At 38.5% G+C, this 25,814-nt stretch overlaps 2 protein-coding genes across 5 annotated transcripts in view; one reads left to right on the top strand and one right to left on the bottom strand.

Moving 5' to 3' along the window:
• The window catches only part of git1 (G protein-coupled receptor kinase interacting ArfGAP 1), a 45,585-nt gene extending 35,829 nt beyond the window's left edge, over positions 1-9,756 (bottom strand). Inside the window, exons 1-2 of one of the 3 annotated variants that reach the window (XM_058080749.1) lie at positions 9,713-9,756; positions 9,160-9,312 (exon numbers count right to left, since the gene is read on the bottom strand). The gene's annotated coding sequence lies outside the window, so the exon portion shown is untranslated. Of the gene's footprint in view, positions 1-9,159; positions 9,313-9,574; positions 9,683-9,712 lie in introns of those variants that run through there. The other 2 variants (XM_058080750.1, XM_058080751.1) reach the window with 2 other exon arrangements.
• Positions 1-25,023, top strand: part of ankrd13b (ankyrin repeat domain 13B) — a 38,836-nt gene extending 13,813 nt beyond the window's left edge. The window contains exons 2-15 of one of the 2 annotated variants that reach the window (XM_058080753.1): positions 6,321-6,456; positions 7,776-7,900; positions 11,180-11,225; positions 11,334-11,477; positions 12,374-12,614; positions 13,958-14,024; positions 14,630-14,711; positions 15,633-15,697; positions 15,836-15,972; positions 17,089-17,246; positions 17,396-17,584; positions 19,733-19,896; positions 21,333-21,409; positions 22,853-25,023. In XM_058080753.1, coding sequence (XP_057936736.1) covers positions 6,321-6,456; positions 7,776-7,900; positions 11,180-11,225; positions 11,334-11,477; positions 12,374-12,614; positions 13,958-14,024; positions 14,630-14,711; positions 15,633-15,697; positions 15,836-15,972; positions 17,089-17,246; positions 17,396-17,584; positions 19,733-19,896; positions 21,333-21,409; positions 22,853-23,054 — 1,833 coding nt within the window. In that variant the 3' untranslated portion in view covers positions 23,055-25,023. Of the gene's footprint in view, positions 1-6,320; positions 6,457-7,775; positions 7,901-11,179; positions 11,226-11,333; positions 11,478-12,373; positions 12,615-13,957; positions 14,025-14,629; positions 14,712-15,632; positions 15,698-15,835; positions 15,973-17,088; positions 17,247-17,395; positions 17,585-19,732; positions 19,897-21,332; positions 21,421-22,852 lie in introns of both variants that reach the window. The other variant, XM_058080754.1, reaches the window with a different exon arrangement.
• Positions 25,024-25,814: the final 791 nt, after the last annotated feature.

Below are 25,814 nucleotides of genomic sequence, written 5' to 3'. Positions count from 1 at the left end.
TCATCGCCATAATAGAAGCTTCAAAAGGAACTCAGTATGACAGGGACCAAGTTGCCTTTTTGGGGGCTCTTTTTCCCCCCATGTCAGGATCTGACAGGAAACCAATGCAGTGAAACAGAGAAACGGCAAATATATTCTGAAATGTAGGTCAGCGTTTTTATTTCTCCTCTTAATGCAGGTAAATCTCAGTTCTGATACTTTTTGCCAATTCACTGATTTATTTCCTCCGTTTCTTGTATCTTGTCCTGAAACAAAGTCACGAATCATGGTTTAGCGTTTGTTGCCGGGGAAGTGAAACTTATTTTTATATGTGCTCTCCATCCTGGTCGCCACTTTCTCCTCCCATGTGGACACGAACAAACATTTTGGGAAAGTGACGTAGTGTGTATATATGCACAATTTGTGTATGTGTGTAGCGTTTAAATGAAAGATTGATGTTGGCCTAAGTACCTGTCAAGCTGGGGAAGGGAGAAGGGGGAGGGGGGGGCTGGGGGGGAAGTGAGAAAAGAGCAGATGCCAGTGCTAGAGATGTCCATCAATAATGCAGTCTCTGAACTCACCACTGAGAGGGGGGGACGGACAAAAATGGACTATATAAGGGTCATATAATAAGCTGTTGAATTAAAAAAAATAAATACAATTTAGTGTAATTGAACAAATTATTCAAATCATATATTGTTATAATGGTTTTTATTGCGGGTAATTGGTTCTAGACCAAGTGAATTTCCGCCTAGTCTTGCAAATATGGCAAGAAATGACACTTTCATTCCTGGTTCTTCATCCGTCTTTGTTTTCAAAGGTAATTATATTGCTCTTATTGCTAAACCAAGATCAGAAATAGCCTTTAGCATTGCTTAAAGTGCATATTTCACAGTACAGTAGCGCTACAAACAGTTTTTATGTGTTGTGTTGCTCCTCAAACCCCCAACCAGTGATTACATAAATACATCGTGTCGGTCGCAAATTTCTGCAGGTCAGTCTGTAATGGCAGGGAGGACATTAGCACTTAACAGCCTAAAGTGGTGCTCGTGTCGTAATTTGGGTGTTAGTGCGTACAGTTCACGAGGAGGTGTCTCATACGTAACAGGTTTTAACTGTCCGCATTCAAACAAATATTGTTATAGTAACATAACATAGGATAGTGTAACATAATGTGAAATAACATAATATAACATGCATGATGATGAGTTAACAAAAAAACAAAAAGAGTGTACCATTTAGATGCATTTTTAACATTTTAAGTCTTGTGCTGGAAGATACAGCCATCCCAATTAGAACGGACTATTGATATTGTTGATGGAAGTCAACAACAATTAAAAAAAATATCTAAAGATATTATTATTCAAGGGCGGAACGGCGGTCTAGTGGTTAGCGCACAGACCTCACAGCTAGGAGGACCAGGGCTCAATTCCACCCTCGGCCACCCTCTGTGTGGAGTTTGCATGTTCTCCCCGTGCATGCGTGGGTTTTCTCCGGGTACTCCGGTTTCTTCCCACATTCCAAAAAAAACATGCTAGGTTAATTGGCCACTCCAAATTGTCCATAGCTATGAATGTGAGTGTGAATGGTTGTTTGTCTATATGTGCCCTGGCGATGGCACTTACAATGTCCGTTCTAATTGGGATGGCTGTATCTTCCAGCACAAGACTTAAAATGTTAAAAATGTATCTAAATGGTAAACTGTTTTTTTTTTTGGCGATCAGTCCAGTGTGTAACCCGCCTCTCGCCCGAAGACAGCTGGGATAGGCTCCAGCACCCCCGTGACCCTCGTGAGGATAAGCGGTAGAAAATGAATGAATGAATGAATTAATTATTATTCAACTCCAAAAGGTATTTAGGACAATTCTTGCCTGCAACTCTTACCAACACTTTTCTACTCCAGCATGATTTTGCCCCAGTGCACAAAACCTCGCCCATAAAAATAAATGCTTGGATCAATTTGTTGTGGAAAAACAAACATCTTTGTTGCACAGAACCATGACCTCAATCCCTTTGAGTTGAGCTAATACACAGATTGAGTCAGCATCAGTGAACTCCGGCCTTTGGACGAATGGACAAAAAAAAACCAAAACAACCCAAATCAATGGATATTACTAAAAGTAAGCCTGTTTGCCCCAAAACAAGATACTCCATCTTGCAGCCTTGGCAGCGAAGGCACAAAGAGAGAGCTTAAAGGTAATGATGCATGTGTGGCATAATGCTCCTCTCCGTCTTTGGCGACCAGCTTAGAATAAAAATAGGACTACGGCTATTTGGGAGACAATAAAGAGCCGCCATTGACTCGAAAGACTGTTTCAAGCCTAAATCCGTCTCATTTCATCAGTTGATGCTGTAAATAAATCTGTCTGGGATAAATATACGACGGGATGACATTTATTTCCTGAACCTTTGTGTTGTTTTTTTTTTATTCTATGAGCAGGCCGGAGAAATAGAACCGACAATAAAGGCAGCGTCGGTTCATTTGATGTTCCTCTCTCTCCATTTTGCTGCAGTCATTACTAGTAGAGTACAGCACAGAAACTTTTTAGTATTTATTTATTTTTGTACTGCCAATAAAGTTATATTATGCATTGGAAGTAAAAAGACCTGACTGACAGTGAATGGAATTTATGGCTGTAAAAAAATTTCATTCATTCATTCATTTTCTACCGCTTATCCTCACAAGTGTCGCGGGTATGCTGGAGCCTATCCCAGCTGTCTTGGGGCGAGAAGCGGGGTACACCCTTGACCGGTGGCCAATTTAACAATATGAAAAACAAAACAAAAAACAGATATTGGTAAAAAAAAAAATATACACAAAAACTGAACGATATCAATCTCATTACCATACTGATACTATCATTGGTATCGATACTATCAATATTTGGATCACTTCTCACATTCATACCTACAGACAATTTGGAGTCGCTAATTAACCTTTACAATTAACCAAAAGTTTGATTTGCATAATTGTGTTGGCAACATTTTTATGTCGGATGTCCTTCCTGACACAATAGGAAGCAGAACTGGAGATAAGGATGCCGAGGTTCTCATTGGGAGTGACCAGGATGGATAGGATCAGGAAGGAGTACATCAGAGCGACATTACATGTTAGAGGCCAGACTGAGATGGACAATTTGGAGTCGCCAATTGACCTAGCGTGTTTTTGGAATGTGGGAGGAAAATAAATAAATAAATTATACTGCTGCACGGAGGCGCCCCTGCACATTACGCTGGCTCACTCCTCCCCCTCCGTTACCTCCTGCTAGCAATTATTTGTTGGCCGTATACAGTAATCCCTCACTTATCATGGTTTCAATTGGTTCCAGTGAATTTCTGCCTTATTTATAAATGGAGTATTTTCATATTTGTAGCATAGAAAATATCTTTACGGTTTTTAGCATTATTGGACATGAAAAAACACACCTAGAGTCACTTTTACAATGGTATTACCCAATGTAGTAGATATAGTTAGAGAAAATATGTGTGTTTTTGTGATTATTTTGTATATAATATAATTGTTATAGGGCGGCACGGTGGTCTAGTGGTTAGCGCGCAGGCCTCACAGCTAGGAGACCAGGGTTCAATTCCACCCTCGGCCATCTCTGTGTGGAGTTTGCATGTTCTGAATGGTTCTGAAAGGTATGAATGTGAGTGTGAATGATGTTTGTCTATATGTGCCCTGTGATTGGCTGGCCACCAGTCCAGGGTGTACCCCGCCTCTCGCCCGGAGACAGCTGGGATAGGCTCCAGCACCCCCGCGACCCTGGTGAGGAAAAAGTGGTAGAAAATGAATGAATGAATAATTGTTATGATTTCTGCAAAAAATTACTTTGACAAAAAAAAATAAAGGAATACCCGGAGAAAACCCACGCATGCACGGGGAGAACGTGCAAACTCCACACAGAGATGCCAGAGGGTGGAAATCAAATTCGGGTCTCCTAGCTGTGTGGCCTACGCCCTAACCACTCTGTCACCATGCAGCCCGTATAATTTTTTTTAAAAAATATACTCACCGTGGTTGCCCTCTTGGCTAGTTTTATGTTATACAAAAACCTTCCAATACACATTTCTTTCTGCGAGCATTGTAGCCTTTACAGTACATGCTCTTTTCCTCTGTAATCAGCCACACTTTTTTGTTGTAATTTCTCCATCCATCTTCTTCCATGTGTCAGTTTATGCTTGCGTTACCCCTCTGGCTTCTCTTGCGTCTCTCCATCTCAGCCCTTCACTCCCAGCTCTGGTATCCATAGTAATTGAAATGGAGTACAGCTGTAAAATGGGCTTAAACTGATAATCACCAGCATTAAACACAGCTGCTTAGGAGGAGCGCATGAATGGATTGTTGGCTCAGAGACACGTGTGCCATGTAAATGCAAGAATGAAATCGAAGCCAAATGTTTTTTGTGTATATATTCTCAACAATAGTTGGGCAGGAATCTCTCACCACAAATATGTCGATGCGAGGTCTTGCTGTCAAACAATGGAACCGTGATTTGTGTTGTAAAATTCCCCACCGTGTCCTTCAGGAGACACAACTACTTCTTTCACATACATACATCCATGCACAGAAAAGTGGCTTCATTTGCATATCACACAACAACACGCACACACAAACAAAATAACATGTGTGTTGTTTCTCCTGCAATGCAACAGTGGTTCTTCTGCCTGTTCCCTGGTCGACATCAGCACCTGAGGGAGCCTCTCTTGTTGTTCTCTCCTCCAGCTCACCCCCCGCCTCATGCTCTACTTTGCAGATCTCCACCCCTCCCAATTTTACCCGCCCCCCGCATCACTTGCAGTGGCATGTCATCCACATTTTCTCCCTTTAGGTTTGCCTTGTTATCACTCGCGGCGTCTCCAAGGTGGCGTCTTAAGTGCGGAGTGACTACAATAGATTGTCATCACATAGATAGGCTCCATTAAGTTATGTTGAACATAGCTTTTGAACAGCATCTTCTTGTTAGGTGGCCACCTACCGCCTACATGGGGGGGGTTTATTATTTTTACAACCCTAGCAATTCCTAGGCGGTATCGAAAGTCATGTTTTGGTGCAAATCAGTTTTAAGACCTAAATTAACTCTTTAGTCACTCACACTGTTTACAGAATACATGGACATAAAATACAGTTGTAAAAAAATAAATACAATAATTAAATGAAACCGTAATTTAAAGAAAAGCACCCTTTCCATGTCAAAAAGTGGCCTGGCAGTTATGTTAAAAATGTTTGTCATTTCCAGACATCTGTGTGTGTGGCTATGTGCAGAAAGGCTAGTCGAGTTTGCTGATATTATGGCGTTTTTATTGTAAAAAAAAAATAATAATAAAAAAAATAAACGTGTTGATCAACCACCTCAAAATGTAAGGAAATATGAAAATACAATGTTCTACATATACAATCTAAAAAAATACAATATCCTCACAGTCCAGTAGTAATAGTGAGGCTCATCCCCTCATTTACGGCGGTTTGAATTTGTGAATTTCTGCAAAGTAGGATTCAGTATTTGCAAAAAACATTTTTATGACTTCATAAATATAATTATAATTTACAATATAATACAGTCACTTTTACACTCCTATTCTTTGTTTACACCACATTTGCCATCTGCTAGTTGCTAGTATTGCAAGCTAACGAGCTAACTAGTTGTCCTCTCCAATTTACTTACTGTAAACTTAAGTGTTTCAAATGGACTGTGAAAGAAGCATGAAATAAGAAGCTCAAAATGTACCACTTCCACACTGGATGGGAGAATAACTTTTTTTGCACTCTATCGTGTTGGACATGCCGTGGCAGGCTTCGATAATGCATTTTTTTCTTTCATCTTGCTTATAATTTGGCTGGTGGTATACTATCAGTTGGAAAGCTTTGCTTGTACTACTACTAAATATAATATATATTATATAATATAGTAAATCCAAATTCCTGGTTAAAACCACGCCCACTTACAGTTTATACCTTGTCCACTCCGAGTACAGATACAACACAGATAATTTAAATGGGTGAACAAATACATATAGCAGTGTACTCGCTCACCCCTAACATATACTGGATACTACAACCAACAGATGGGGTCACATTGACACGAGTACCTTGTTTCATACAATTGCAGCCCCAAAAATAAGCAAGACGCCGCAGCAGAGTAGCGACCAGTAACAATGGCGTGCTGATAGATCAATTAGCACCTGTCACCATCATTCTCTCCACCTTTCTGCTGCCAAGTTCCTCCAACCCTTTCCTTGTCACCTACCAGTGGGAGGCACACTATTATAAATCCAAATTGTGCAGTGTGTCATACTGTATGACTTTCAACTTTTTTTTTTTTTTCTTTTCCCCGACCCAGACTGATTTAGAGTCTCTGGACCCCCGTGGGAGGACTCCTTTGCATCTTGCTGTCACACTGGGCCACCTGGACTGTGCCAGAGTCCTGTTAGAGCATGGAGCTGATGTCAGCAAGGAGAACCGCAACGGCTGGACTGGTGAGTGTGTTTTATTTATTTGTGATATGTGCATATTTAATACCGGGTTAGAGTCCTCAAGAGCTAATAAGGAGTATTACGACCCCCACTGAGCACTGTTTATTGTTCACTATTATTATGGTCATTGCAATATTTGGACATGCATGACATGTCCAAATATGGACATGCAGAAATCTACCTTTATTGTCGCTTATCTGCTTAAAACATGACTTTCCATCTTAATAACACCACCACGTTGTTTAGTTAGTGTCGTTTTTTGTGACATTAGTCATTGACAACACAACTGGACACAAAATGTAGCTTTTAAACAAAAAATAATAATAATCCAAGCCAACATGGACCTGTGTGCAAAGGGCAAAATCCAATAACTGGTTGGGCCATCCTTAGCAGTAACAACTGCAATCAAGCATCTGCGATAAATTGCAATGAGTACCTCACAGGGCCTTTGCAGAATTGTTGCAATTCAGCCGCATTATGCTGAACTGCCTTTTTAATGTCATGCATTAGCATCTTAATAGAATGGATTTCAGTGTATGGCTGTAAAAAAATTTTTTCATTCATTCATTCATTCATTCATTCATTTTCTACCGCTTTTTCTCACGAGGGTCGCGGGGGGTGCTGGAGCCTATCCCAGCTGTCTTCCGGCGAGAGGCGGTGTACACCGTGGACTGGTCGCCAGCCAATCACATATAGACAAACAACCATTCACACTCACATTCATACCTATGGACAATTTGGAGTCGCTAATTAACCTAGCATGTTTTTTTGGAATGTGGGAGGAAACCGGAGTACCTGGAGAAAACCCACGCATGCACGAGGAGAACATGCAGAGGGTGGAATTGAAGCCTGGTCTCCTAGCTGTGAGGTCTGAGCGCTAACCACTTGACCGCCGTGCTGCCCATGAACGGATATTCTCCAGGATTTTTTTATTTTTTTGACAGTATAATTCATATTTCCATTTATAACAGCAATTCCTCCATGTCCTGAAGCAGCAAAACAGCCTTAGACCATTACACTACCACCACCATATTTTACTGTTGGCATTACTTGAAACACATTATCACACCACTGCAGCGAGAGGATATTTAATGATGAAATAATAATTATTTTAGGTGTAGAACAGCCTGGGAGATGAGCATTAAAGTGGCTACCTGACGACCGGCGACCAACAATGCACAAATTTATTACTGCAGGTTTTCCCCTTCAACCTACTTCAGTTTCTGACTGCCTCCTTAAATTGCTCACGCGCATCAATTTTAAATGAGGCCCGAGTGATTGCCTCGACTTTACCCTTTCTTTTTTTTTTCCCTCTCCCTCAGTTCTTCAGGAGGCCGTCAGTGTCAGAGATCCAGAGCTGGTGCGCCTGGTGCTGCGTTACCGTGACTACCAGAGGACCGCTAAGAGACTAGCCGGCATCCCCGTCCTTTTGGAACGACTGCGCCAAGTGGGATTTCACACAAGCGTACACGTTTCATGCAGACATCGGTTTTAATGGCCTCATACAATCCCAAACATCCAATCACTGTTAGTATGCAAATGAGCCAAAACAGCGCAGACTTTGTGGAAACAAAGAAAGTGACTAATAATTAACACCAACTAATATTGTAATGCCACTTAGGTCGAGTAGTCTTGAGTTATAAAAGCGGCGGCCATGTAACCGTAACATAACCGTAACACGCCGGCTTTGGTGGTCAGCTGCTGTGTAATAAGGAGAATAGCATCGATTTTATCCAGAACATTCCCTCATTTCTGTCATTCTGGCATCCAGCCATCCTATCCTTCTGGGTCTGCAGACATGAACACAGAGAACAGATTTTCTTCTCTGCTTTGTTCTTCTGGTATCTTTACTTCCCTTTCCCCAGCAGCTGATCTTTTTTTTTTTCTTGCCAATGTTTAACTGTGCTTTATGCGCATTTACAATCCTTTCTGTTTATGCAAGGATTTTTTTTACTCGACATTGCTGCCATCAAGAACGCTATACTGTATGGCAACTGGGGAGGGTTTTGAATATTGCATATTTTCTTTGGCCTTTGACAGCAATTTTATGTAGATTAGCTTGTGGCTTGAGGCTTGCACTGATGGAAAATAATGACATTCCAGGTCTCGTTCACTGTTCGTGGAGCACAAATGACTACAAATGCTCCATGTTCCATGCAATAGTGTTTTGTTGTATTCTCATTAACTCAATCACTACCAAAGACATTTTTTTTCATATATTTTTTCTACCCAAACATGTATTTATACATCTTTTTGCACTAGAAGCAAGAAGAGGTGATGATGCAAGTGCACAATAGAAGAGACCATGTTTAGTGCATTTTTGAGCTGTAAAAATATAATAGACATATCAAAACCTGCAAAATAGTGGCAAATAATATTTTGGACTGGCTGCACGGTGGTCGAGTGGTTAGCATGCGGGCCACACAGCTAGGAGACATGGGTTCAATTCCACCCTCTGTCATCTCTGTGTGGATTTTGCATGTTCTCCCCATGCACGCGTTGGGTTTTCACCAAAAATATGCTAGGTTAATTGGCCGCAGGAATGAATGTGAATGGTTGTTTGTCTACATGTGCCCTGCGATTGGCTGGCCACCAGTCCAGGGTGTACTCCACCTCTCGCCCGAAGTCAGCTGGGATAGGCTCCAGCACACCCTTGACCCTCTTGAGGATAAGGGGAAAAAAAAAAAGAAAAAACCTCAGACTCACCGAAATATATGTCCGTAATAACAACTGTATTGGGGAACAGTTGGAGTCCTACCAGCCTTGAAGGAGCAGGTGGGTCATCAGTTCCTCCACGTGGAGTTCAAGCCGGTTCAGGCTGTAGGCCTCCTTCGTTTAATTTGCCATCTTTTTTCTGGCCTGTATAAAACACAGGGCCACAATCAATATATTTAAAGCTATGACATAATATTGTACTATATTATTCATGCCATAATTCTATATAATAGTGAAGTGCATTCATCCATAAGTCATTCACAAGTAGTGTTTAAGTACAATTGGATCAATAAAACCATCAACATGAAAGTGGATGTTTATTCTGGCATTTGCTGTTCATGCTAACCAGCCCACACAATGAGGCTAGGTATCTAAGCTAGGTGAAGCTAATGTTAGCAACACTTACCAGTTCTGTTCCATATATAATACATGAAATGCTCCTAGGTAGTGCTCCCAGTCGTGGCAGTGCTACTGGGTGCCTATAACATATTTAAATGCAGCAGTGCTAAAATATATTATTATTGAAATAAATGTACAAACCTACCTGTGGAGCAAGTGTTTCCCCCGTGTGTTGGTTGAGAGGCTTCCTGTTAGCTATTTATTGGTTACTGGGTGTCATGTGATCAAGGGGTGAAACAATGATTGGGTGCACAGAATCACATGACTCAAACCTGATGCTGAGTGTTGGTATATTGAAACATTTTATTTATACTTTATATATATGCATTCATAATTATATGAAAAGGTATTATAATTAAATAAAAATATATATAGTATATATAATACATTCAATAGATATAATAATACATAGAATACTTTCATTCATTCATTTTCTACCGCTTATCCTCACAAGGATCTAGGGGGATGCTGGAGCCTACCCCAGCTGTCTCCTGGACTGGTGGCCAGCCAATCACAGGACAAACAACCATTCACACTCACATTCATACCTATGGACAATTTGGAGTAGCTAATTAACCTAGCATGTTTTTGGAATGTGGGAGGAAACCGGAGTACCCAGAGAAAACCCACGCACGCACAGGGAGAACATGCAAACTCCACGCAGAGATGGCCGAGGGTGGGATTGAACTCGGGTTTCCTAGCTGTGTGGCCTGCGTGCTAACCACTCGACCGCCGTGCAGCCCATGTGAAACTAATTGTTCAATAAATGTATTTTATTGCAAAAAAACAAAAAAACAAAAATCCCATTCAGCAACAGCTACACTATTACAGCACCAGGGTCTAACGTTGTGGTATGGTGTAGTGTCACACTACCCGTCTCTTTTGGTTCTTTCTTCTTCGTTCTTGTTGGGTCTTGTTGTCGACTTTTTAAATTTTTATTTTTATTTTTATTTTTATTTTTATTTTTATTTTTATTTTTATTTTTATTTTTATTTTTATTTTTATTTTTATTTTTATTTTTATTTTTATTTTTATTTTTATTTTATTTTCACACTACCCGTCTCTTTTGGTCTCCTAGCTGTGAGGTCTGTGCGCTAACCACTCGACCGCCATGCAGCTCTATATATTTTACAAATATATATAAATAAATTACATTACCATTTCACTTGGGTTACATAAACAATGCATATTATATAATATATTGTATGTACAGTATACACAGTAATCGACACATTATAGCAGTCATGCAGCCATGCCTTTCCATACAGTCTTGATGTACTTGTGTAATATTCCCAGGTGTGTACACACTCTTCCATACTCATGTGGCTGACAACAAACTCCTCAAACTTACACAACACGCACTCAAACGCACATTTGCAAATGTCACACACATCACGCAGTGTTCTGCCTCCGCTGCTCTCACCCACATCATTCACTGTCCATCATGGACTATTATTAAATGCATATAATACACAAACAGCTCCCCCCTGTCAGCCTCACCACCTTTGGCAGGCGTGTTATTTATTTTTATATTATTCTCATTGTGTTTATTCACCGTATTTAAAGCCAAATCAATGTTTTTATCAATGGCTGCATCATCTTCTCTTTGCAGGCCCAAGACTTCTATGTGGAGATGAAATGGGAGTTTACCAGCTGGGGTGAGTTCACTCAAGTGGTCCTTCTATTGCCCATTCATCCGTCTGTCAACTGATAAAGAAGTGACTTCCAGGGCGGTCCACATTTGTGCGATTTTTATTTATCTTCAGTGCCCCTCGTGTCTCGGATCTGCCCCAGCGACACCTACAGGGTTTGGAAGAGCGGGCAGTGTCTCCGCGTTGACACGACACTGACTGGATTTGAGCAGATGACCTGGCAGAGAGGAAACCGAAGCTTCATTTTCAGGGGACAAGGTCAGAACTTCAAAGGGGACCTATTACTTTTTCAATTTTTCTGACCTATAAATGTTGATAGAATGTTGTATTTTTGTGTTAAACAATGCCGAAGATACAAATAATGAGGTTTGTGCATTTGGAAGTGAGCCTTGAAAGAAATTTAGGATGGCTCTGAACGTCTGTTTCAGAGAGTTTTTTCCAACTCTGGCTGTCTGTGATGTCACAGAGTGCCAAGCTCCTGTGAGACTATAGTGCAGTGTAACACTACCCGTCTCTTTTGGTTCTTTCTTCTTCGTTCTTTTAATTTTAATTTTAATTTTTTACACCATAGTCTCACAGGAATTGTTTCTTTGGTTGTAAGGGAAGGATTTTTTTTCAAATATTTTTCACATTTTTTCTTTTTTTTTAGAATTTCTTTTAGAATTTTTTGGAATTTGTTTTTAGAATTTTTTAGAATTTCTTTAAAGAATTTTTTTAGATTTTTTTAGATTTTTTTTTTAAATTTTTTAGAATAGAAAGGCAAACATCAGGCAAAAATGGTTGGAGTTCCTGATTCCCTCCCAGCAAAATAAAAATCTAAATAAAAACACATGGGCCATGAGTTTTTATACACTGGTAGACCTGCAAAAACATGTAAATAAATATGCTTCAAGGGAATGTAAGTGAGAAATGAAGGAATTATTTTTGGATTTTTTCACTTTTTATACTCACACTTCTCCCAACAGTTTAATTTTTAATTAATTTTTTAAATCTTTGCTTTACTCTCATGTGATGAAACCCCTCTCTGGACTCACATGAGGCTCTTTAGTAATATTTTCTTGATATAAGTTTATTGTAGGCCATTCTCAATTTCCGACTGACACCTCCTGCACCTCATCTTCACTATCCTTTTGCACCCTGATCTCATCTCCCAGACTCCAACGCAGAGGTGATGGAGGTGGACCATGACAGGCAGCTGGTGTTCTGCGAGACCTTGTGTGTCTCGTCTCTCACGGCCCTTTCACCCGGCTGCGGGAAAAGCGCCGCCTGCAGCAGCACGGCTGCCGGTTTGGGGCTGCTGGGGGGAGTCCAGCCCAGCGATGAGCAGGTGGCGGGGAGACTGTCTGCCCCGGTGGTGACCACTCAGCTGGACACTCGCAACATCGCCTTTGAGAGGTCAGACGGAGATGCAAAATAAATGCACAATTTCTCATTTTATAGTCAAATAGATTATTACATATTACAGTTCACAGTTCCACATATGCAAAAAGGAGTAGGAAGAAGCAAAGCTTATTTATCGGCTAAAGGAATTATGAAACTAAAGCAAGTACAAGATAAGAAGGCAGCAGGAGTCTCAAAGTTCAATGAAACCGTCATTCAATTCTCTAAATCCTGAGACGAGTTCTAATGAAAAAGAGGAGATAATAAATGAAACGTATTCGCCCAATCTCCCTCAACACTAAAGCAATTTATTACAGCTCACTTAGCACTTCCTGTATTGAAGTACGCTGCTTAGCAGGACTCACCTCTTGAAAAAATCCCAACCACTTCTGACTGCAATGAGAATTAAAAAAAAATGTTAAGAGGTTAAGGCAATTTAGTATATTGGTCGCTATCCAATCATAAACAACCATTCACACTCACATTCATACCTATGGACAATTTGGAGTCGCCAATTAACCTAGCATGTTTTTGGAATGTGGGAAGAAACTGGAGTACCCGGAGAAAACCCACACACAACCTGCAAACTCCACACAGAGATGGCCCAGAATGGAATTGAACTCAGGTTTCCTAGCTGTGTGGTCTGCATGCTAACCACTCAAACACAGTGTAGTCCATGTTAAACTAATTGTTCAATAAATTAATGTTATTGCAAAAAAATAAACTAACAAAAATCCCACCCAGTATTAGAATTGACAGCTACAGCTAGGGTCTAACGTTGTGGTATGGTGTAGTGTCTCTTTTGATTCTTTCTGCTTTGTTCTTGTTGGGTCTTGTTGTCGACTTTTTAAATTTTTATTTTATTTTATTTTTATTTTTAAAATGTAAATTTTTATTTTTATTTTTATTTTTATTTTTATTTTTATTTTTATTTTTATTTTTATTTTTATTTTTATTTTTATTTTTATTTTTATTTTTATTTTTATTTTTATTTTTATTTTTATTTTTATTTTTATTTTTATTTTTATTTTTATTTTTATTTTTATTTTTATTTTTATTTTTATTTTTATTTTTATTTTTATTTTTATTTTTATTTTTATTTTTATTTTTATTTTTATTTTTATTTTTATTTTTATTTTTATTTTTATTTTTATTTTTATTTTTATTTTTATTTTTATTTTTATTTTTATTTTTATTTTTATTTTTATTTTTATTTTTATTTTGTCGACTTTTGACCCAACTGCAATTTGAGGAGATGCAATTGAATCACTGATGTAGTAACGTTTATTTTTTATTGGCTAAATGTCAGCGTATCTGTGAACTTATGGACGTGACGTCCATCTGAATCCTCTTTGCAGGAATAAGACAGGTTTACTGGGCTGGAGGAGTGAGAAGACGGAGACTGTGAATGGATACGAAGCCAAGGTAGCGTGCACTGACAGCCTGCTGATTCTTTCACTCAGATAAGCCGCTATTATCAAAACTCACTTTGATATTTCCCGACATGACACTTCAACGCAAGCGTGCTTTTCCACTTGCTTTCCGGGAACCTATTTTTAACTCCGCGAGTCCCATTTTTAAACAACGCTTGATTTATCTTCAGAATGTGTCAGCAGGGCCCCAAACTATCTGGCCCAGGTTCTTCTGTGACTGGAGCAAACAGTATAAATGTCCTCCACTCCATTTGTTTTCTGAAGTGCCACAAGGGATGGATTGGAGACAAGCGTCAGAGATGGAACGCCATCCATCACAAGTTGCTTTCCAAGCAATTCAGATGATGCTCTTTTCGACATCACTGATCTGGAGTTAAGATTGGAAACATAAACAGACGAGATCAGTTTACCTGCTTTCTTCTCAACTAGTGACTATTTGGACTTTTTCCCTAACTTTGAGTGTAGATTGCTGATTATTATACTGTGATGGATTATTATTCGTTTTGAATATTTTTATCACGATGATAAAAATGTGTTGTTATTTATCTCTCACGTACATCTCATCACCATAATTCTAAGCTTTTCTTTCATTTTTAGGTGTATGCTGCTTCCAATGTAGAGCTTATCACCAGGACCAGAACGGATCATCTGTCAGACCAGAACAAGAACAAGATTAAAGGTATGTCACTATTAATTAAATTAAATGTTCGTTGCTCAAAAATGGCATTATTTTTTTGTTATTCATTTGATCCAAAAGGTGTGATGAAACCAAAACGGACAGAAACCGAGGTCATTTTTCCATAGACAATAAAGTCTATCCAATTAGTCCATATTATCCATCCATTTTGTGGGGGTATGCTGGAGCCTATCCCAGCTGTCTTTGGCTGAGAGGCGGGGTTCACCCTGGACTGGTCATCAGCCAATCATAAACAACCATTCCCACTCACATTCATACCTATGGATAATTTGGAGTCGCTAATTAACCTAGCATGTTTTTGGAATGTGGGAGGAAACCGGAGAAAACCCACGCAAAAAAAACCCCATCCATCAATTTTCTATGCCGCTTATCCAAGGGTCACGGGGGGGGGGGGGGGGGGGGGGTATGCTGGAGCCTATCCCAGCTGTCTTTGGATGAGAGGTCGGGTACACCCTGGACTGGTGGCCAGCCAATCACAGGGCACATATAGACAAACAACCATTCACACTCACATTCATACCAATGGACAATTTGGAGTCGCTAATTAACCTAGCATGTTTTTGGAATGTGGGAGGAAACCGCAGTACCCGGAGAAAACCCACGCATGCACGGGGAGAACATGCAAACTCCATACAGAGATGCCCAAGTTGGGAATCGAACCCAGGTACTGGAATACGTACTGGAATAAATTGAATCGTAAAAAAACTGAAGTATATGAAAACCAAAGTTTGACTGGTTTTTTTGGACTCACAAAATTAAGCAAGATGGTTCAACTTGAAGGTTGCGGGTTCGATCCTCCAGTCGAATTATCCTTGGGCAAGACACTCAACCTCTAGTCGCTCCTGATGTTGCATCATCATTCGTTCATCATCGTTATTTTAGCTACTGTTTGTATCCGAGCAGGTGGGAAGACTCCGTTGCAGAACTTCCTCGGGATTGCAGAGCAACACATGGGCCTGAACAACGGGGTGAGGAGATATGATTATTGTAGCATTTTGTCCATTATCATTGAAATAATTAGAATGTATCAATGTTATCATATTTGGATTATAATAAAAAGCCCATTGTGTTCTTACTATTTACAGTTTATACCTTTCCTTCTCCAGGCCCTTGTCACTCACATGTCAAGTCCTGCGGTGACCAACCCGTCAGCGCTGACAGCTGAAGAATACTTCAACCCCAGCTCATCACCCACTCTGAGGGACATCGGCCACCCGTGCCAACTCACCACCAAGACCCAGAGGTGAGGCGGCATCAGACAGAGGCAGCCATGCATAGATGATGGTGTCCTCTAAACTCAACTCAAGTAATGGGAATGGTAATGGTAATGGTAATGGTAATGGTAATGGTAATGGTAATGGTAATGGTAACACTGGGTATGGTATGGGTGCATCCCATAATCAGTTCCCAGTTCCACATGTCCAAAAGGAGTAGGAAGAAGCAAAACTTATTAAATCCTACCCCTCCATCTGGTACTTTTTCACTTCCTGCTTTCCTAATATAATTTAAGTTAGTTTTCTTTTTCTTTTTAAATTTTTAAATTTTTAAATTTTTAAATTTTTAAATTTTTAAATTTTTAAATTTTTAAATTTTTAAATTTTTAAATTTTTAAATTTTTAAATTTTTAAATTTTTAAATTTTTAAATTTTTAAATTTTTAAATTTTTAAATTTTTTATCCTAATCCTTAATTTTAATTTTAATTTTAATTTTAATTTTAATTTTAATTTTAATTTTAATTTTAATTTTAATTTTAATTTTAATTTTAATTTTAATTTTAATTTTAATTTTAATTTTAATTTTAATTTTAATTTTAATTTTAATTTTAATTTTAATTTTAATTTTAATTTTAATTTTAATTTTAATTTTAATTTTAATTTTAAGTGTTTTTTGTGAAATTAAATTAAATTAAATTAAATTAAATTAAATTAAAACCGAAGTAGGAGGTGATGAGCATCCAATGCCATAATGATAATTTAGTAAATTTTGTGTGTAGGTTCGGATCATACCGATCGATTTTCTGTACCACTTATCCTAATATTGCTCTAATATAGTACAGAAATTACGTAAAAATTCCCGAAAACAGCTCACCGCAGGTTCTGATTCTTTAACTGAGCCCGGCATGGCATCGTTTTAGTCATATTTAATATGCAGCGGACTGTCCATCATTGTCTAATTAAATGGCGTGATGAGCCTGCAATGTCATGCTCATTAACGGTCCAGCTCCAATCCCGGGATCAATTGATGAAACGATTCACGAGGCATGTCTATGGTCACCGTTAACAGATCTATGCGACCTATACGTCTATATGAATTTGGACCCGTGTAGCTCAGTTCATAATTCATAATCGTCCTTTGCAGATTCAAAGCAAAGCTGTGGCTGTGCGAGTCCCATCCTCTCTCGCTGGCGGACCAAGTGGCGCCCATCATCGACCTCATGGCCATTTCCAACGCTCTTTTCGCCAAACTGCGTGACTTCATCACACTTCGCTTGCCGCCCGGCTTCCCCGTCAAGATCGGTGAGCACAGAAGTGGAAAAAAAATGATGGAAAGGTTAATTAACCGGCATACTGTGTAAATGGAAGAAGAGGAAATGAGAGAACAGGATGAGTATGAGGTGATGATGCATCAAATGTCATTTTTACCCCCCCCACCCCCTCCCATGCAGAGATCCCTCTGTACCACATTCTGAACGCCAGAATAACCTTCAGCAACCTGAACGGCTGTGAGGAGGGGGCGAGCATACGCCCTGACAACGAAGCCGGGGTGGAAGGGGAGGGGCAGAGGTACACCCTGAGGACCGACACCCCGTCTCCTGGAAGTGACTCCTCCAGTGTCTCCAGCTCCAGTTCCACCAGTAAGGACACATCAGAAATCTATACTGGGTGAACGCTTGAGTGAATCGTTCATCTTTTTTTTTTTCATCATCCAAAAATGATCAATACTAAACGTTTTAATGAGGCGTACCAACAGCACCTTTTCTCCAACGGGTGAAATATTGAACGTCTACTTTAAGAAGATCACAGATGAGATCATTGACACAAAAATGAACGATGCAGTGAAGCTTAATGTTATGAAATCACCAGCATTTTATTGTACTTTTGAAGCTGATCTCTAAGGAATTGAACGTTTGTGTCCTGCTGCAGATAAAAATAAATTGCAATTCATTTTCAAGTCAGGGACGGTCTAGTGCAGGGGTGTCCAAACTTTTTCCACAGAGAGCCGCATGCTGCAGAATGGAAGGATGCAAGGGTACTTGGGTATTTTGTAAAAAAAAAAAAAAAAAAAGAAACTGCACCTCGGTTTTGGGATTTAGGTCAACAAGCGTCTTCTTGGTGTGAACTTTGGCATTTTTTCTTTTCTTAAATAATCTTTGTACATTTTTTAATCATAATGTTATGACTATTGTGACTGAGTATGAGGTGATGATGCATCAAATGTCATTTTTCCTGATTCAACTGATTATGTGATGCACTCAATTGTAATCTGATGCATAATAAATAAAGACACTACCATTAAAAATAATAATAATAATAAATAATAACAATAATAATACATTAATAATAATAATAATAATAATAATAATAATTAATAAGAATAATAATAATAATTCATAATAATAATTAATAAGAATAAGAATAAGAATTTATTATGATTATTAATAATTTATTATTATTATTATTTATTTTTATATATTTGTATAAAGCGGAGGAAAATGGATGGATGGATGATGGATATTTTTTATTTATTTTTATTAAATGTATTATTATTATTATTATTTATATGTAATAATAATTATTATTATTATTTTAGTATTGTTATGATCATGATGATTATTAATAATGTTTTATTATTTTAATGCTAATAATATATTAATATTTATTATTAATAATAATTAATAATGCACTCAATTGTAATCTGATGCATAATAAATAAAGACATTACCATTAAACATAATAAAACAACAATAATTATAATAATAAATTAATAAAAATAACAATTATTATTAATAATAATAATAATAATTAATCATCACAATAATTATTATTATTGTTATTTTTATTATAAAAACAATTATAATTAAATAATAATAATAATAATAATGATTATTATAATAATTATTATTATTAATAATATTTTATTATTTTAATGCTAATAATATATCAATATGTCTTAATAATAATAATTATTATTATTATTAATATAATATAATATATTTTAAAATATATTTTTATAATAATAAAAAATAATAAAAAATAAAACCATTACCATTACTTTCTTCTTAAAACTTATGATTTTATTCACATAATATGAATTTTCCCCAACCTAATTTTCCAAAAGTTGCAACTTAATTTGGTTTTGTTTGTTATGACTATGATACTGATATGATGCTAAAATTATATTATTTTTCCTCATAATATTAGCCTAGTTTATTCTCTTAATGATGATTTTTTTTCTCAAATACATTATATATATACTTGTGTCACTAAGGAAAAGACAGGAAGCAGAACTGGAGTTAGCAGCGACGAGCATGCTGAGGTTATCATTGGGAGTGACCATGATGGATAGGATCAGGAGTGACATTACATGTTAGAGGCCTTGGAGATAAAAATAATTTATCGTCCAGACTGAGATGGTTTTCGGAGGAGAGATAGTGAATAAATGGGTAGAAGGATGCTGCCATTTTTTAGTTCATCCTTGACATCTGTAAAGCTGCCACCCAAAAGCCACGCTTTAAAGCAGCAGCTGTATTATGTCGAGCTGTCGTGTTCGATCCATCTAAAATCCTCTCTGGGGATGCTCTACTTGTTTTGAGTCATGCTGGTATTTTGAAGAGAAAGCCTGACTTTCTTATATTGGATTTTTTTAACCCCCCCCCCCCCCCTCCAAAACAGGTTATTTCTTCTTTCTCTCCCCTGTTCTCTACTTTGACTGCAATTCCCTTCAGTGTCACATGACACTCCTTCCCATCTCACACCCTTTTGCCTTCCTTGTGTTATGGCAGTGTCATGTCGAGTGGGAGAGATCCCCCCCTGCGTGTTTGAGCCCCCGCCCGGATACACCATGCTTGGAGGCAAACAGAGAGACAGCATGAGGGAGGAGGAAGAGGACCTGCTGCAGTTCGCCATTCAACAGAGTCTGCTAGAAGCCGGCTCGGAATATGATCAGGTGATGTGAACACCCCCGCCCGCCCCCACCCCCCCGTCCCTTGGTGACTGTCAAAACAAACATACATACAACATCCATACATTATAATTTAATGAATGTGGTGTTATAGTTACACATGTCACGCAAATGAACACATCATCTCGGTGTTTGCTCCTTTTCAGCCAGCTTGTAAAACTTTATTGACATTGTTTTCCAGTGCGATACTAATGACCGTGTTCAATTCAGAGCAGGGCTTTAAGAAAAAAAGTAGCCTGTGTCAGCGTAAGGACGGCCAATTTGACAGAGAAATCAATAAAAAGAAGAATAATTGGCTGTGATGGTGTGAGCAAAGACGCGGGATCGGACGCCGTTTCGAATGTTTCCCAACTCTCCTGGTCCAGTTCGTCCTTGGCATCCCTCCAGAGGGAGACGGGGCCAAACAAAAATAGGTAGGATGAAGCGGGTCATCCTCAAAGTCCTTGCAGGCGGGAGGATAATGTGGAGGAGGCAAAGTGACAGCTTTGTGTCGTGTCAACGACTTTACAAAGTGATGAGCAAAGTCATTTCAAGTCCCATTTTTAGAGCTGGGGCGGCCTGTTAGGGACCATATGGGCAGGGGAGCTGGAGCTTTTCCCAGGCGGGGGGCAGGGTGCACCCTGGACTGGCTGCCGGCTAATCGCAGGGCTAATACTGTATTTACAGACAACCATTTACACATATAGATGGTAATGGTAATGGTAATGGTAATGGTAATGGTTTTATTTCATTTGAACATGCATCAGATTCCAATTGAGTGCATCCCATAATAAGTTCCCAGTTCCACATGTCCAAAAGGAATAGGAAGAAGCAAAGCTTATTAAATCCTACCCCTCCATCTGGTACTTTTACAATCAGTAACTGTTACATTTGTTCACTTCCTGCTTTCCTAATATAGTTTTTTTTTTTAAATAAAATAAAATAAAATAAAATAAAAATTAATTAATTGATAATTTAGCAAATTTTGTGTGTAGGTTTGGATGGTTCGGTGGCATTTCTTTTTAAATTTTTAAATTTTTAAATTTTTAAATTTTTTAAATTTTTTAATTTTCAAATTTTTTTAATTTTTAATTTTTTGTCCCGTACTGAAGTACAAGGTGATATGACCATACAATGACATAATGGGTATAGACAATGTAGAGACCCAAACAGTGGTACGCCCACTTTGCTGTGATTGGTCGCACTCCCGAGGACTTCCAGATATGTCTGTCCTTGTTTACTGAGTACAGGCAGCTAGCATTGACTTGATATTAGAAAAAAACTCACTAAAAACCGAAAAGCCGAGCATGCATCTGACGTTTAAACATCATTTGACACGAGATTACAACATTTCATAACATTTACAGGTCAGAAAATTGTGAAAAAAAAGTGAAATAGCTTGTTTGGTTTCCTGACTTCCTGTCCTCCTCTCGTGTCTCCAGGTGACCATCTGGGAAGCACTGACCAATAGCAAGCCAGGAACCCATCCCTTGTCATGTGACCCCAGCCGCCTGGAGAGGTCAGCCTTAGGTGACACGTATGAACGCGTTGCCTGCTAGCGTTGTCTTCATTCTGCACACCGACTGTCTTTACTTATCAAGGATAAACATAAGAGACGGCGCTCGGATCCTCTAAAGTCCAAAATCTCACAGCTGTCAGCGTGAAGACCGCGCATCCTGCTCCCTCGCCCTCATTGTCTCCGACTTCCTGTCACTGCTTTGGTTTTTTTGTTTTTCTTCTTTTCATCCTTCCTTCCAGCCCTGACTCACTTCCTGTGTTCTTGTCCTCCTTTTCACAATCCCCCTTGTCTCCTGTCAAATATATCCGTGTTCGGAGAGAGCGAGAGAGTGAGATGACTTCCTGCGTCCGCGGTCTACCCTGCTGATGTTGACTTTAACTTGTTATCTTTGAGGACGAACACGGGACGTCCACTTCCCTTCTTCTTTACACACCATTACCTCACTTTTTTGTCAACATTCGTACATCCGTTTCCTGTAACGCTTATCTTCACGAGGGTCGCTATCCCAGCTGACTTCAGGCAAGGGATGGGGTACCAGCCAATCACAGGGCACATGTAGACAAACAACCATTCACACTCACATTCATACCTATGGACAATTTGGTGTCGCTAATTAACCTAGCATGTTTTTGGAATGTGGGAGGAAACCGGAATACCCGGAGAAAAACGACACACGAGGAGAACATGCAAACTCCACACAGAGATGCCCGAGTGGGGAATCGAACCCATGTCTCCTAGCTGTGTAACCACTCAGCCCAAATCAATGTTTCCCATAAAAAAAAAAATCTAATTAATCCCAATTTAAAAAGCACATATTCCTTTAACACTCATAAATATGGAGTGTTCTTGAACGCCTTATCAGTGCATGGCACATTGCTTGAACCAGGAAGGAGATAGACACAGAGTTGTTCATCAATTTGTATGTTCTATGAACAAATCAATTAATCGTGATTAAATAATTCACTGAATGGAATCTGCCTATAGTGTCCCAATTCTAATAGAACCACTATGCATCTTTTATAAAAACTCATCAACACATGGATGCTTGTTGTGGGGGTTTCCAGTTCAGCCATCGGAAAACAGGCGATAATTTTCCTAAAAAACCTTATTTGAAGATGTACAAAACATACAAAACATATTTGCATATTAACATTATTAGTTTATTATAATTACCCAAGTAGCGCAATAGCGACGTAGTATTATGGCTAAGATGTGTGAGTCGATATTATCTCTTATTTGCGTCTTAAATGGACCTAAATGGGTAGTAGTCATGTAGAGGTGACTATAGGGGTGTTATTTCACTACTAAAGGGCTCTAATCATGTAAAAATATTTAAAAGGTTGTTTTACATGATCTTACTATGAAAATATTCCATTTAGAATCCTAAATTTGTGGACTTGTCGCCTTCGCCACGTCACCCCCCCTCGTGTCCCGTCTGTGCAGGGTCCCCCCGCTGAAGCCCCGCTCCCCCTCCAGCGTCACCTCCACGCCCTCCAAGAAGCAGGCCACCCGCTGCAGCTACGACGAGCAGCTGCGCATCGCCATGGAGATATCGGCACGCGAGCAGGAAGAGGCGGAGCTTCGGCGGCAGAAAGAGGAGGAGGAACTCCAACACATCATCCGGCTGTCACTCATGGAGAAGTGAGACGATATGAAGGGGGCGGGCTTTAAACATCGTAAGCACATTCGATGATAATGATGATGATGATGAGTGTTCATCAGCAGCATCTCCCTTTCTTAGCGGTGTTGATGAAGAACGTTTTTGTGCGTCAAAGGGTGGTGGGGTGGGGGGGTAAAAGCAGCTGTGTACAGGGGGTGGACACTCACTCCATTTGACACTAAAGTTGTGTTTTTTAAAATACACACCAACAAAACAAGAGTATCCAGATGCATCAACCCCCTGAAAGTTCATCTGAAAGCCCCGTAAGACACATTTGGATGAGTTTGGTGTGGAAGAACATGCAAAAAAAAGACATTTTGGATGAAGTAGAACAGGTCCAATGTCAGTGTTACACCTGAAACTTCCTGTATTGGTGCAGTCATGGCATGGAAATAATACTTTTGCCTCCATAGCGGAAACCTGCTAATGGAAGTGACATGTGAATGACGTCCGTAATAATAATAATATTAATAATATTTGACTTGCTCAGTTCTAGTAACTTTGTTTTTAATTGCACAAAAATCCAAATGTACTGTATCTACACTGTGGTTAGTGCACAAGTACTACGATATGACTGGGAATGGATGTACAGGCCACAAGTTGGAACACAAACTTAACAAGAGCACAGATTGATGTGGTGGTTTTGGTATTTTCATGATGGACGGTACAAGAACGATGTGAATAAAGTTGCCTTTTCAGAGGAAAATAATGTTCAGATATTAATAAGAAGCAAATTAGTTGATGTTTAAAGCATTCATCAGGTCAACTCAGAGATCCAATACAGCAAAACTGCACATTTTGGAATGGCCTTTTATTGTGGCCATCAGAATCAGCATAAGGGTAAGAATAAAGTCAAAATATTAAGAGAATAAAGTTATCTAACAATAAAAAACAATAAAAAGGTTGCAATATTACAAAAATAAACTAAAAAATTAAAATTATGTAATTTTATAGCATGGACATGAAATATTAAAGAAAAAGGTTTTAATATCATGATAAACAGAGGAAAAATAATGGTCAGATATTAATAGGACGCAAATTGGTTGATGTTTATAGCATTCATCAGGTCAACTCAGAGATCCAATACAGCAAAACTGCACATTTTGGAGTGGCCTTTTATTGTGGCCATCAGAATCAGCATCTTGATATACTGTATACCCATAGCAGAAATGGAAAACATAGTTGTGAATTTAGAAGAATAAAGTCAAAATATTAAGACAATAAAGTTGTTATCTAACAATAAAAAGGTTGCAATTTCACAAAAATAAACTTATTATTTTTTTATTATTTTAAATATTATTTAAATTAAAAATTTAAATAGACAGGAAATATTAAAGAAAAAAAGAGTTTTAATTTTATTAGAAATGAACAAAACAAAAGTTGTAATTTTGTGAAAAATTAAGTTGTGGAAAAAAGTTTTTATGTGAATAAATTCAAAATATTACTGTAATAATAATAATTATAAAAATAAAAAGAAATAACAATAAATAAATAAATAATATAATAATAGTATAATATTATTAATGAAGTAAAAATTGACAAAAATATATATTAAAAAATAGCATAAATGCAAACTGAGCATTATTATCATTTGGAAAGGCATAATTGTGGATGCAACTTTTAATGGCTGTCATTAGAGTGTATAAGTGTGTGTAATGAAATGTATACGAGTGTACCCATCATCTACCGTTATGGAGCACAGAGATCCTTATCGTTTCCAGAATGCAATATTGCAGAGCTGAAGGCAGGCGTATTCTCATGTAAATTTAATATTAATAATAACAAACATGGACAGTTTGATAGAACTTTTTTTTTGTTCATTTTGAACTTTCCACACACCAATATCAGCACAAAGTGAACTCACAAGATGCTCGTCTGCTCGATGATTTTTTTTTTTAAACTTCAACTGTTTTTATGGGTATGCCTGTCAAGTAAATAAATGTCTTTTGAGTAAGTGTTTTGGCTCTTGATGTTATCTCGTTGTCAGCGTCTGTGTTCCTTAATGCCGGCTCAGCGAAGTGTAAGTTAATTACAAGTTCTTTTATCTACCACTGATTTAATTAGTGAAATCTAATTATGCACTTGCACCACTTTCTGGTGCTGTAATTACAAAAGCATCAACCCGACATGGAGCTTGTGATGTCTTTTTTTTTTTTAAGTGGACTTTAGTGTCACCCTTTTCTCGTTAACTCCTTTGCATGAGGAGCTACTGGTGGCCTCCTGACTCATTAATTAGGTGGATGAAGCAGTACAAAGGTCAAAGGTCAGCGCTGACTGACTCCCCACAGGGAAGAGTGGCACGTTTTTAAAGAGACCGCGGCACACATTTACACTCAATGAGGTTACCAAAGGCCGTTTTTACCGTCAAAAAGAGGCATCCATTACGACTGGATGTTAAAGACGCTGCAGGCGCTAGGACCAAGGGGAAATCGGAAGCCAATTGGCTCTACGGTTTCTAGCTAACCTGTGATTGGCCATCGCTACTGTCACTCAATGAACACGAGACTTACTCATTGGTGTTTTGGTAGTTAGCTAGGAGTTCATGCTAATCTGACACTGTGAATTACGTATATATGACGGTTATTCATCTTGGACTGATATTATCTTATATCATTTCTAATATCTTTAATATTCTTAATATCTTACATTTGAATCTGTGCTTACCTATGCGTGTACGTATGCTCTCGTCCATGGCAGTGACATAAAGTGGCCAGCAGATGGCAGTAAAGATCGAGTGGGCGTGTG

The sequence above is a fragment of the Doryrhamphus excisus genome, chromosome 8, assembly GCF_030265055.1.
Source record: "Doryrhamphus excisus isolate RoL2022-K1 chromosome 8, RoL_Dexc_1.0, whole genome shotgun sequence".
In the NCBI taxonomy this organism is placed as follows: Eukaryota; Metazoa; Chordata; class Actinopteri; order Syngnathiformes; family Syngnathidae; genus Doryrhamphus; species Doryrhamphus excisus.
This window is presented reverse-complemented; position numbering and strand designations above follow the sequence as displayed.